The 14,486-nt window shown below is 28.8% G+C and overlaps 1 protein-coding gene across 3 annotated transcripts in view; it reads left to right on the top strand.

Annotated features, from left to right (window-relative positions):
* The window catches only part of LOC112680056 (probable multidrug resistance-associated protein lethal(2)03659), a 62,620-nt gene that overhangs the window by 23,824 nt on the left and 24,310 nt on the right, over positions 1-14,486 (top strand). The window contains exons 11-26 of one of the 3 annotated variants that reach the window (XM_025550063.1): positions 46-210; positions 295-416; positions 796-893; positions 953-1,038; positions 2,003-2,394; positions 2,453-2,775; positions 2,847-2,926; positions 2,987-3,137; positions 3,203-3,309; positions 3,364-3,487; positions 3,569-3,739; positions 3,800-3,927; positions 3,992-4,237; positions 4,889-5,061; positions 5,137-5,377; positions 5,459-5,613. In XM_025550063.1, the coding sequence (XP_025405848.1) occupies positions 46-210; positions 295-416; positions 796-893; positions 953-1,038; positions 2,003-2,394; positions 2,453-2,775; positions 2,847-2,926; positions 2,987-3,137; positions 3,203-3,309; positions 3,364-3,487; positions 3,569-3,739; positions 3,800-3,927; positions 3,992-4,237; positions 4,889-5,061; positions 5,137-5,377; positions 5,459-5,515 (2,664 nt within the window). In that variant the 3' untranslated portion in view covers positions 5,516-5,613. Of the gene's footprint in view, positions 1-45; positions 211-294; positions 417-795; positions 894-952; positions 1,039-2,002; positions 2,395-2,452; positions 2,776-2,846; positions 2,927-2,986; positions 3,138-3,202; positions 3,310-3,363; positions 3,488-3,568; positions 3,740-3,799; positions 3,928-3,991; positions 4,238-4,888; positions 5,062-5,136; positions 5,378-5,458; positions 5,614-14,486 lie in introns of those variants that run through there. The other 2 variants (XM_025550053.1, XM_025550058.1) reach the window with 2 other exon arrangements.

Here is a 14,486-nt window from a genome sequence, read left to right as displayed (position 1 = left end):
GAAACATTATTTGAATTATTAATTATTATTACCATTTTATTATAGAGTTCATTAATACAAGCAATATTAAGAGAATTACCTCTTTCCGAAGGAAACATTTCTGTGCATGGTGTTGTATCATACGCATCACAAGAACCATGGTTATTTGCTGGTTCAGTTCAGCAAAATATTCTATTTGGTTTGCCTATGGACAAAGAACGTTATAAAAAAGTAGCTAACATTTTTTCTTTAAATGTTCCGAACCATAATATTAATTATAATATATTATTTTGTTTTTACTGTGTCACAAACTAGATTATAAATGTATGTGCATTAAAAACCGATCTTGAACAATTTCCTTACAGCGATAGAACAATTGTGGGAGAAAGAGGTGTTTCTCTTAGCGGTGGACAAAAAGCCAGAATTAATTTAGCAAGGTAAAATAAGAAATATGAATAATAAATCTTATTTATCTTAGTCATGTATACAAATAAATTAATCCCTGTTTAATCAGTTGATTATTAAGTAGGTGTTGTTAAGAACTTTTAATTTGTTGAATGATAATATGAAAACTTATTATCATATTTGCATAAAATAAGAAAGTCATAGATCTGTAAAAATCGATTTAAAATATATTACAATTTTTGAAGTTCTAATTTCAATGTTAAATTGTTTTCGAAGAATAATGTATTTTAATTAATTTTTTTGGAGGAAACTTTATGTATATTATAGATAAACTTTAAAATATTATATAAGAAATCTGATTCTGAACTTAAGTTTGAAAAATATTTAGTTATTTTACATTTCTACATTCAGAGCTATTTATAAACAAGCTGATATTTATTTGTTGGATGATCCTCTATCTGCTGTTGATACACACGTTGGAAAACATTTATTTGAAAAATGCATAAAAGGTAATATTGTAATAAATTGTATTAGTTGCATTGTTAACACTAAATAAACATTTGTTAAGGTTACCTCAAAGAAAAGACTTGTATTCTTATTACTCATCAGTTACAACACCTAACTAAAGTTGATCAAATCATATTAATGGAAAATGTAAGTATTGGTCATAAATATTTTATTAATTTACTTTAGTGTGTTGTGACGAACAAACATTTAAATATTAGTACTAACATTGGCATACAAGAGGGATTGCTAGAAGAAGCACCTGGGTGCATAGAAAAACAAAATAATCTATTCATTTTACAGTTTATTTTGTACTAACAAATATTATTTCAATTTGATTTTGTTTATGAGAATTAATTTATCCCAGTTTTTATTAAATTAAAGATCAGTAATCTACAGTAACGTCATCATAGTAGAACTCTCGAAAATAATTGAATCTTAAATTAATTTAAAAGAAGTTTTTGATAATCGATCAGTGTTTTTTATAGAAGGTTATGTATAAGTTAAATTCTTCATCTCGATTATCATTATTTTTGTAATCAATAAATACAACATATATAAAAATAAGTTTTTAATACTAGAAAAGAAAATATTACGGAAGATCTTCGGTATAATTAAATATGACATAACAGGAGAGTAGAGAAGAAGGAAAAATATAGAGCTACAAGAAATTTTTAATGAAAATAACATAGCAGAGACGATCAAGAAAAGAAGGTTGCGTTGGGCAGCACATACAATGCGAAGCCAGAAATTTTTACTAAGAATGGTGTTAAAACAGAATTCAGTAGGAAAAAGGCCCTTGGGAAGACGAAAATTGAGATGGGAAGATATAGTTAAGAGGGATATAAAAAACTTAGGAAGTGGAGAAAACTGGAAAGATTTGGCGATGAATAGAGATTGCTGGAGAATTGGTTGTGAGACGGGATGGTTCCAGCGGCTGATTAACCCTAGAAGAAGATATAAAAATAAACCCTTCTTATATTTTTTATAAAATTCTTTCGTGTGTTGTGACCAATAAATAATTTTAATTATAAATTATAAAATATAATTTATAGTTGTAGAATACATATTTAATTTTATACATTACATATATAATACATTTATTTTTTATTAGGCAAAAATTTTAGTTAAAGGCCCATACGATGAACTTCAAGCCTCTGGCTTAGACTTCACAAAGTTGCTCAATTCTTCTGCAGAGACAACTGATATCTTTGAAAACGAAACTATTAAATATACAAATACTAGTAGTATAAATCCAAAATCAATTTTATCACGGCAAGATTCAGTTCAGAGTGTGGCATCGTCTACCGCTGATATTCAACATTACGGTAGTATTGAAGAACCAAATGAAGTTGCTGAAACTCGTTCGTCTGGGAATTTTTCACTTGCTGTGTACTCATCATATTACTCAGCTGCGGGAAATGTTTTAATTAAAATATTTTTACTATTTATGTTTATTTTCACTCAAGTTTTGCTATCTGGTGGAGAATATTGGATAACATTTTGGTATTGTATGATATTTATATTTTAGTCAAAATTCTTTAAATTTCAATTATTTTTTTAGGGTAAATCTAGAAGAACACGTTTTTCATTATGCAAATAATATAAAAATCTATAAGTTAACAGCCGAAGTTAATAATACATATACATATACGAATAGTACTACAGCAACGAATGAAAGATCTGGTACCATATTGTGGTGGAACATTTCAAGACAAACATGTATTATTGTTTTTGCCATTTTTATATTTTCTATGATATTATCTACACTCATTACATCTGCCATGTTTGTATCAGTTAGTATGAAAGCATCAATGAATTTACATAATAAGTTGTTTAATGCTTTAACGAGAGCTACAATGTATTTTTTCAACACAAATTCATCTGGTAAATATATTTGAAATCATAATAATTTTTAAGGATTTTATTAATTTCTTATATTTTTACTTCTTTATTAGGACGAATTCTTAACCGATTTTCTAGAGACATAGGTGCTATTGATGAGATGTTACCAATTGCTTTAATGGACTGTATACAAGTAATATTAACATTATCAAACCTTTATTAAATAAAACAACATGTGCACATTGTTAAATAGATTGGACTAGCATTGTTGGGAATAATTATTGTGATTGGAATTGTTAATATTTATCTTATGATCCCAACATTTATTATTGGAATAGTATTTTACAAACTCAGAGTTTTCTATTTGTCAACTTCTCGAAGTGTCAAACGGTTGGAAGGAGTTAGTAAGCATAGAACAGTATTTAAATTGCCTTACATATATTTATAATATATATTTTCATTTAAATAGCAAGAAGTCCTGTAATTGCACATTTGAATGCATCTCTTCAAGGTTTAACAACAATAAGGGCATTTGAAGCAGAACACATTTTGTCTAAAGAATTTGACAACCATCAAGTTAGAAAAAAATATATATACATTTATAATATTTCAATTTATTATTTATTTTAGGATTTGCATTCGTCAGCGTATTATTTGCTTTTAACTTCAAGTAGAGCGTTTGGTTTTTGGTTGGATGTTGTATGTCTTTCCTATATAAGTATTGTAACATTTAGTTTCCTAAATATTGGCAATAGTAAGCTAAACAAAAATAATGCATTTTAAAATATTTTATTTTTATTAAATATTTAATATAATTCGTTTTATATAACACCAGATACTTATGCCGGAAATGTTGGTTTGGCTATAACTCAAGCAATTGGGTTAACTGGTATGTTCCAATGGGGAATGAGACAAGCAGCTGAATTGGAAAACCATATGACGTCTGTTGAAAGAGTACTAGAGTATACAAATGTTCCTCAAGAATCTGCTCTTGAATCTCCTCCTGGTAATATTTAAATAAATTATTTTATGTATAATGTATTTTAAATTTTAACAATTTTTTTAGATAAAAAACCACCAAAAGAATGGCCTCAAAAAGGGCAGATTATTTTTAAAAACTTTTATTTGCGTTATAGCCCAGACACACCACATGTATTAAAAAATCTCAACATTAAAATTGAATCAATGGAAAAAGTATTTTAAAACTAATTTTTTAATTTTGATATTGGTGATATTAAAAATGTTTACTATATTATAGGTAGGAATCGTTGGTAGAACTGGTGCTGGAAAATCATCTTTAATTGGAGCATTATTTAGATTGGCTCTAAATGAAGGTTCTATTTATGTTGATGATCTGGATATCAATGAATTAGGACTACACGAATTGCGTTCCAAAATTTCCATTATACCACAGGAACCAGTTTTGTTTTCTGGTACAATGCGAAAGAATTTAGATCCTTTCGATGAATATCCAGACCATGCTCTTTGGAATGCTTTAGATGAGGTAAATACTTATGATTTTTTAATAGATTTATACATAAAATTTACAATTTTACAATTGTTGCATGCCGTCGTTCAATCGTAACGATGGTTAAGTTTTTTTTTGATAATATTCCAAATAAAATACTCAAATATAATTTAACTGTTTATTTAAGAATTTTTCTAAGTACAAAAACAATAATTAAGAAATGATCTGGCGTGAAGGTGCTTACTACTCGTGTAAACCACATCTGAATATTGGTCTATTCCCAACCCCCTTATATACTTAGGTCTCGTGGGAATTGGCCACGCATTTCTATGTAATAAATTATTTCCAATTATTGTTACTACCCTGAGGTGCTAAATTGTAATTTAAATGGTTGACCTCGGTAATATTATTATTCGAACATTTCTCATATTTTGTTATGCGTTTTTATTAATTGCATTTATTATAATACTTTGAAATGTAGCCTGACAGCTCATATTTGTGTTACCCTCGGGTCTTAATCATTCCTTTCTTTTCATACGAATATGAATATTATATTAATAATAATCATTTCCCGATTTCTATTATTTTTGATCTACGTGGTCCCATCCATGTCTTATGAGTCGTAAGGACCTACATTTATGTATGTCCACAACACAATAGAGGAATCAATGATTATTGTTTAATTAGGTTGAATTAAAAGATGTTATTGAAGATTTACCCTGTGGACTGAACTCAAAAATGTCTGAGGGTGGATCTAACTTCAGTGTTGGTCAAAGACAACTGGTGTGTTTGGCTAGAGCTATAGTGCGAAATAATAAGATTCTTGTGTTGGATGAAGCTACTGCTAACGTTGATCCACAGTAATAAAAGCTTAAATTATTAGCTTAAATTAAAAGCTTGATTATAATTATTATAACAATGCATTTTATTTCTAGGACTGATGCATTGATTCAGAACACAATTAGAAATAAATTTCGAATGTGTACTGTCTTAACTATTGCCCATCGTTTGAATACCGTTATGGATTCTGACAAAGTGCTTGTGATGGACGCTGGTAAAATGGTTGAATTTGATCATCCTCATATCTTATTGAAAATCAAGGATGGATTTTTGTATAAAATGGTGGAACAAACCGGTAGGGATACAGCAGATTTCCTACATAGTGTAGCTGCTGAGGTAATTTGAATTATATTTTTAATTTTTTTCTTCTAAGAATATGAATATTAATTGAATCATGTTATTTTGGTGATTTTATAGAGCTACAATACTATGCAGAGAACTAAAGAATCCCCTAATAGATTAAGTGACGAATAAGATGACAACACAATCAAAAATGTCTATTTATGTAGAAATATTATTAATAGTCTTATGATACCTTGAATAAATACCGTATTTTCTGTAATTTCAAAGTAGCTACGCGTTGAACTTGTACCGTCTTATAATCAACGAATGTTGTGTTTTTGTTTAGTTAAAATTAATTTAGAATTTTATGAACGTAACAAATTTGATACAAAGAATGTATTAAGTTTATCAGTTTATTAGGATTTAATATTAGTATTTTTTTTATTTAAAATTCAATAAAAGTACAGCATTCAATTATTTCATGGACGTTTTAGAAAAATATTTGCTTTATTTAAGCTATTTATTTGACTATATGAGATGAACTGAGGTTAACTCTTTTTAGTGAAGCACTTTGTGATTTCGTATTTTTTGTTCTTTTAACATGCATAAGAACAACTATAATGGATAGTTTGTCGAAACATTTTTCAAGTAAAATGACTATGTGAAAAACATGCATTTTTTAGATTTAGACCATAAATACTTAATTATTAGACGGAAATTGAATCTGTTTCAACTTATTGCACATATTGTTTGGGATCATTTGAATCCTCGTAGTGTGAATTTTCTTATTTATAATTTTTCTCCGAGTATCGTCGCATTATTATATTATATACCATATTATATATATATATATATATATATATATATATATTATATTACATATGTTATGTATTATATAACTATACTATAACGTTATCATTATATGCGTCCTAATGCATAGTTTTGGTTAATTCAGATATCGGAAAATGGTGACTACCGTGTCAACCTTCTGTTATAAATTTTGCGGTGGTAAGCCAGTCACATTCAAGGAGTTAAAACATTTAGTTGAATATTTGGTGGTTCCGTCATCATTTGTTGTACAGTTTTTCATGTCTCATTCCTTCATCCTAACCGTTGCTAATATTTCGTGGGAGAAGTCCGTGTATGTTCGGCATGTAACTCCTCATAAGGAATAGGAACTAACCTATTCTTTATGAAACCGAATTCGGGTGCAGTCGCCCGATTTTTGAACTCCTAAATATTTCTCCGTTCAAAACCTTTAGCCCCGTTAAAATTAAACTTAGTTGATTTTGCGTGGAAGATCATCGGTAATCTGGGCTAACCGTTGGTCGAACATGCCTCGACGGCGAGAAGTTACTCCCCTACCCCATCTACCAAGTTAATATAGGATCCGATTTGCCGCCATCACAACTCGGGTATTCACAATTACCGCATGCAGTTCATGAAGTTCATTCACAACGCTAATCGATTCTACGTCATTTGTATGGATTTGTATGACCATTCCCGCCACTTGTATGCCAATTGAATTCAAGTTATATCAAAAATAGAATCAAATATATATGGGATAAATGCGGATTAGGAGATAGATAAGAATTGAGTTTCCGTTGTTTCACCGATTTTCTATTCCATTCTTCTTCAGTAGAGTTTTCATTACGATTTTTATTAGTTAGTGAGTTATGACATGGTTCATAATTCACAGTCAAGATTTCATTAATATTTTTTTCATTAATTATAATGTAATCATCTTCAGAATTCTGTCTAGAAACAACACAAATTCTGTATGAAAATCCAGTGTGTAACGTTCAAATACCTGAAAATTTACCCCCAGCTCCAGAGGTCGAGGAGTAATTTTGAGTCGGAAAATCAGTGAGTGGTTGACCTAGTCTAATAAAAATTAAAACGACGCTACTCTTTCGAGGAATATAATTTTCGGATTAAATAAGTTTCTGTTCAAATTTTTCGAATACTACAATTTTCGTAAATTTATTTTCGTCTGAAATATTTTTCACAAAACGGAATGTATATTCGTGTTATTGTGCTGACTTATTATCAGTATTTATTTCAGGGAGGCGACCGGGGGAGGGAGGGTAATACCTCCCCGGGGAAAAATGTATACCCCCCGACAAAATATTTGACATTATTACGTAAACTACAAATAATTGTGATACGATAATATGTGAAACGTGTTATTGTACAATCGTTAGTTATTTTGTGCATCATGGTTGATAAAAAAATAAAATAAATATTTAGTAAAATATTTTTGTAGGATATTACTACTAGTATCAGGCAATTCAAATTCAGGTTATATTAATGTCACACTAGAAAATAAGCTAGCATAAACATTTTTTTAATTTTTTCATTAGCATTTAAACAAATTATTATTATATTATTATTATTATAGGTATCTAAATGTATATAAGAGAGAGGAATAATAAAGCCGTTTTTCCGTGGTAGTCAGTAGACAGTAGATACGACTACTACGGAAACATATGCGTTATTTTAATTGTTACTTTTATAAAAATTATATTTTTTATGTCACATTTTTATTGAGGTCCGAAGTACTGACCAAAGCTAATCATTCGACTATTGCGAAGTTATTTGATAATTCAATGCATCTATTGTGGCCAGAAGAAGTACGTTACGACGACGTCCTATTGTTCTTAAGTGATGCGGCACCTTATATGGTGAAATCCGGGAATCAATAAAAATATTCTATCCTTAAGTTATTCATGTTACTTGTACTGTGCACGGGCTTCATCTTATTGCTGAAAAAATTCGAGCAAATTATTGTAACGTCGATAAAATCATCGCTAGTCCGCTAACATACTTTCATTCCAAAAACCCTAGTAACGAGTTTCCATTAACTGGATGTCTTGATGAAATCTTTCGCCTTGTTCATTACTTACCGCACCTAAATTTCCGGAAAAAAATCGAGGTGTGAATGTAAAAAGTGAATTTTCAATGACATTCGACATCTTAGTTTGTTATACGCTCTTAATAGATTTTGAATTCTATCCTTATATGTAAGAGCTTTGTTATTCCCCAAGTTTTCACATGTCCATATAAAAGCCAAAATTTTATCAAATTAGTTATAACTTTTCCCGGGCATTTCAAATTTGTGTTTTTTGTGCATTTCCACCTGATAGAATTATTATTCTTCCTCAAAACCACATAAGAATATTTCTTAAATACTATTAACTCTGAGCCTCTTTGACTTTCGAAATTTCCATATTAGGTATAATTTTTATTGAAGTAATAACACACTCAATTCACTATTGCGAATGATATTGTAATATATTATAGTTCATGACATTTATTGATTAATAGATATTTATCGTATCTTATCGTTATCACATTATTTTCATTCGCAGTCACTCGTGAGTCGTGTTTTCCCATGGAACGTCGGTAAAATAAAATTAAAAATAATCGTTGATATTTTATTCTTTTTTTTTTCATAAAAGTTTGGGAAACCTTTATTATTGTGAACCGTACCAGTATTCCGCGTTTATACAGACCGTACCAGTTTTCCATTTACCGTGGCCGGTGGCGCGTAGCATGATCTGGATTGTTTTATTGTCCATTATTTATTGTTATAATTATTGATTCATATTTTCATGTTCTTAATCTAATTCGGGCGCCCACCCATCGTATATTATTATTATCATTACTATTTTAATTTATTTATTTTAATATAAGCTAAGGGTACGATTATTTTTGATGGATATTAAGTCTGAGGTTACCTCTATCTCACATTCCCCCTTTTACTGACGTTATAGTCGGGTTTGTATCGATTGTGGCAAAGCCGTTGGATTACCTCTGGCCGACCATTGAGGTTTCGCGTACAATGGTTTTATTTTGTAATGTAATATGTTACTGATTAGTGCTCCGCCAAAAAAATACCTGAATATACCACTGAATGTTATAAATATTTATGTACCAGACTCCATACTTCCAACTAAGCTTTGCTTATTGGGAGTAGGTATTAACACTAATATTATAATTTATATTTAAATATTATGTATGTTATAATGTTGAAATATCAATAAATCAAATCAAATTTTATCCTTTGTTAATACTTTTTCATAAAATAACATAATGTTCATATTGTTTTTCTTCATCTTTTTAGTTTAATATATAGTCATGATTTTTAAAAAATATTTTCATAGACTGAAGTTAATTAGTTGACGAGTTATTTCAATTACCTAATTATTTTATTTATTTTATTAATCATATTTTTTTTTTTTACAATTTTATGTAATTGATAAATTTAAATGGTTCTTATTATTGCTTATTAATACAGTCATTGTATTAAATAGTTTACGTGATTTTACTTTTGTAGAAGCACTGGTGTATTTCTCTCGAAAATATTAATAACTTCTAATAATATCTATGCAGATGTGAATAATTAAAATGGAAATTTAATTTATTTTAACAATTTTCTTTCAAATTTGACAAACAATTAGAAATAGACTTGAAACTCCTGAACGTAAGAAAGGCAGAAGAATGTGCAAATGATAGAGAAGAATGGAAACAATATGTTGTTGCAGCGATGGGCCTTAAAGGCCTGTAAAAGCCCAGAAAGAAGAAGAATAATTAGAAGTTTTACATTTTCATACGCATTTTGTCGATTACCTGATGACTCTATGAACATTTTTCACATATATCTACTTATAGTATTTTACAGTATGACCTGTCGTATACACCGCGCAAAGGCTTGACATATATAACAGATATATTTCGATTATTGAGTCTCAGACCGTCAAAGAGTAAATATCGATACTTTTTGATTAAAACTTATTTAATTCTCCTTTTGGTGACCATAATAACGAGTACTGGACAAAAGGACAAATTAACAAGTACCACAGGATTTATACTTTATAACTCTAAGATATTTTTACTCTCGAACAAGTGACCACGATAACAAGTACTGGATGAGAAAGTCAATACAGAAACAAAAATCTTGTTACTTTACAAAAGTGTTTTATCGCCACAAACGCTTCAGTACACACACTAGGAAGTGAGACTCCGAATTTACTAGGAAAAAAATTAAAAACAAATATTTTATAGTATAAAACCAAATTAGATTATAATAACTTCAAAATCTCACAATAAAACACACAATTAACATTTAAATAAAAACTTGTCATTAGCCGTGACACCCTGCGACTGCTCGATCACCGTTGCTGTTGCTTTATATAGGTTTTGAAATTTAGATGACGGCAATCATTTATTTTTGCCTAGTTTGTAATTTATTACACACTATTTAGTGTCAAGCTATAATATTTTGTAACCATTCATATATGGAACAATACATCAGACCTGATTTTAATTTTTTAAATTTATTTTCAAATTCAAATTTTAAAACCAATAAATTTGAAATTCAGGGATTTTTTTGTTATTATGTTAATGTTACTGTAGAGGTTAGATTGGTGAAAATTTTTTTTTCGACATTGGCGCCAATGAATTTGGAAATTTTTATTTCTTATTAATGAAGAGAACTGACCCAAGCCCGATAAAAGTTCATTTTTCACCGTTAGACAGTGTTCGTACAAACATTCTATTGGTTAGATGTCTTGTGTGATTTTTATTTGTAAATTAAATATATTTTCTGTTACAATATTTAAATAGATATTATTTGTATAATGAGGTTACATTATAATTTGACATCACAACGGGCAGATTGATTAAAATTATTATTTTTATTTTAGAAGAATTCTGGTCCTTTATCTACACAAAATTGTAGGAATTTATTATGAACTTCACTTGGCCAGTAAATGGATTAATATATGAAGATGAATTTACATTATAATCATTCAATTCAACACTTTCAGGAGTAGAATCACATTTTACAGGTATTTGTAATTCTGCCTCATTTGCAACGGTTGAATCAATTTTATTATAAACTGAAAATTGTTTAAACTATGAATAGTACATTTTATATAGGTAAATAAAAAAGACTAGAAAATCAACACTGTACTATACTATACATTTATAATTAATATTATTAAAATTATATTATAGATATTGCTTAATAATTTAAATTATAACTTACTTGGTAATAAATTACAATTATCACTATTAAAATATACAGTAATCTTTGGCAATGCAGCAGTCAATTGATTTTTTTTTCTTTTAGTTTCTTTTTTTGATATCCACTCATATATTTTTTTTTCATTCATTATGAAATAATACAAATTAAAAAATATAAAATAAAATAATTCGTATTGTCCGTACAGATAGTTAAATGTTGATGTGTCTAATATCTATGAACTATGCGTACTCTTGTCGTTTGATAGAACAACTAACAAATACATAACAAAAATACAACACTTGTAAGACGTACCGATAAAATATAAATAGATTATATTTAATAATAACTCGAATTCATAATAAATTAATAACAAAACTATTGATATATCTTATCGCTAATCAAACTCAACCATCGAGAATATAAATACACACTGTAATATCTGTAATTTCTTTATTCTGTGATAATAGTGAAATACTGTACATACCACAAAAACATACTTAATTATTTAATATTATATGATATAATTTTTTTAATAACTTAATTTTTGTGACATTGATATTTAGAATTCTTAATTTTTGTCTGGGGGGCCCCATAACATTGTGGGCCCTGGGGACACGACCCCTCTGCTCCCCCTTAGTCAGGGCCTGCATGTATTGATTAATACTATAAGACATTAGTAGAATCCATCGAGATAGATAAACAATACTGCAGCGCGTACTGAGATACTGAAAACGAGCCAAGTTTTTAAACGCTTACTCCACCACTGCAGGTTAAAAAACACAATACTGCTATGTGAATATGACTATTCTGTGCTGAACAGTAAACATCGGAATTTCGTCCAAGTTCAATTAAGATTGTATTTAATTGCTTAATGCTTATGATTCTATTTTAATCTATCTATATATTTGTATAAATCTCGTGTCACAGTGTTTGTTACCATACTCCTCCAAAACGGCTTAACCGATTTTAATGAAATTTTGTATATACATTTGGTAGGTCTGCAATTAGGTTTTTATCTATTTTTTATACTTCTAAGTGCTATTGTTTAATAAATCGTAGTTTAATTGCGGTCAATAATTGCGCAATTGAAAATGAATTATTAATTGAAACTATTAAAAACTATTTAATAATTAAATTAATTATTATTTAAAATTAATTTTATTTTTGGTATTAAATAACAGGCATTGCATAAATATTAAACAAATAAGAATGTTAGTTCAAATGATTATTATGCATATCGGTTGATGATTAGATGCGATCCTGACAACGTTATTCTACAATGTCGTGAGTTTTGTCAACAATTCATAGTTGAAATGCATGTAAAGATAGAGAGCGAACGATTACGATACTTACGATTCAATCAAAAAAAGCTGCGTGCGGAAGATTCTCAAAATAATTGTTAGATATCGGTGATGGGAAAGTTACTATAGATGAAACGGGATGCATACAATTACCGACCGATTTCTGCACAATTATTGATTCGCAAGATGCTCTTATTGACCAGATATTGCCCAATGTACACAGAACAAACACAAATCATGAGTGGCTGACAGAAAAAGCAATTTTAGTAGCAAAAAATATGGACGTCAACGAATTGAATCTCAAGATACAACATTTGTTACCAGGAGTCTTAGTGTCATACAAATCTATTGATACAATTTGTGATGCTACTGAAGCTGTAAATTATCCAAGAGAGTTTTTTAACTCATTGGATATACCAGGCATGTCACCGCATAATTTACAATGGAAGGTTGGATCTCCGGTTATTTTGCTACGTAATTTGAACCCACCACGGTTGTATAACGGCACGCGATTAGTCATTAAAAAATTAAAAATGTCATCGAAGCCATCATTTTAAATGGCGAATTCCGAGGTGAAAATAATATATTTAATAAATAATATTTATTATAATAATACATAAATAAATAAATATATAGTATAATATAATAGTATAATAAATCCGTGTTTTTCACATGAACAATTATGCGTGGCGTGCTCTTGAACCATCCAGTTTGTTTGTGTTGGCGAAAGATGGGATAACAAAAAATATTGTGCACTCTGTTGCATTAAGGGATTGATTTTGTTTTTTACTAATATTGTCATAATTAGCGATATATATAATTTTAAAGAATCAATTTTAATAAATTATTAAAAAAATAAATGTTTGATGTTTTATCATTTTTATATTTCTGTTCACAGCACTCCCTCCCCTTCCACTTATATACCACATCCTTACACACTTATATTAAATTAGTTATTTTTTTCTAGCAAAATATTCTCTAGAAATAATTTATATGTCAAAATACCGTTTGTCGGGTCAGCTAGTATATATATAAATCTATAAAATATAGGTACCTTAAAAATTAAAACTCATCATTTTTATAAATATAGTTGTATAGTGTTCAGTGTATGGGTGTACAAATAAGCGACAAAAAGAAAACGGTATACATTTCCATCGGTAAGTGCAATGCATATTTCATTCAAATAAGAAAATCTCGTTTCATCATTTTCAATAAATACACTATAATTCTAGATACCCTCTAAGCTAGTGGTTCTCAACCTTTTTTCATTCATGTTACATTTAGTCACTAGAATCAAATACCGCGTCGCCCTAACATCAAAATAATAAATAATCTTAACTGTTTATTTTAGAATAAATCTTGAAATAACAAAAAAAAAATAAAAAAATACGGTACACAGAAAAATAATAAGTACACGTACAATTAATTGAGTTGAAGGGTTCAATAAATATTGACACTTTTCAGTTTAAATTTGCAAATTAAAAAAGAAAAAGAGAACAAATTTAATGATTTGTATAAAAACTGATGAGAAATTGGGCCCTAGTGGTTTTTACAAAGTTGAGGAATTCGAGGGCTGATGGTGGAAAGACCTAGTCTCATATTGTATTCTAGAGTTGTAGAGCTATAATACTACATATCTAGCGACTGCAAAACTGAGAAGCAACCCCGGTTAAATCGATAAAATAATGGATAATGCAGCGATTTCGCATTAATAATAATACTGCACGCATTTATCGGATCTAAATAATAAATATAAATAATATAAAGTTACAAACTTAAAGTTTTGTTATTTACATGACAGTTGTGGTAATAATATAATTTTAAAAAATTA

This window comes from Sipha flava, unplaced genomic scaffold (genome assembly GCF_003268045.1).
Source record: "Sipha flava isolate LNK unplaced genomic scaffold, YSA_version1 100_pilon_pilon, whole genome shotgun sequence".
Classification (NCBI taxonomy): Eukaryota; Metazoa; Arthropoda; class Insecta; order Hemiptera; family Aphididae; genus Sipha; species Sipha flava.
The sequence above is the reverse complement of the archived record's forward strand: the minus strand, read 5'-3'. Positions and strand labels throughout refer to the sequence as shown.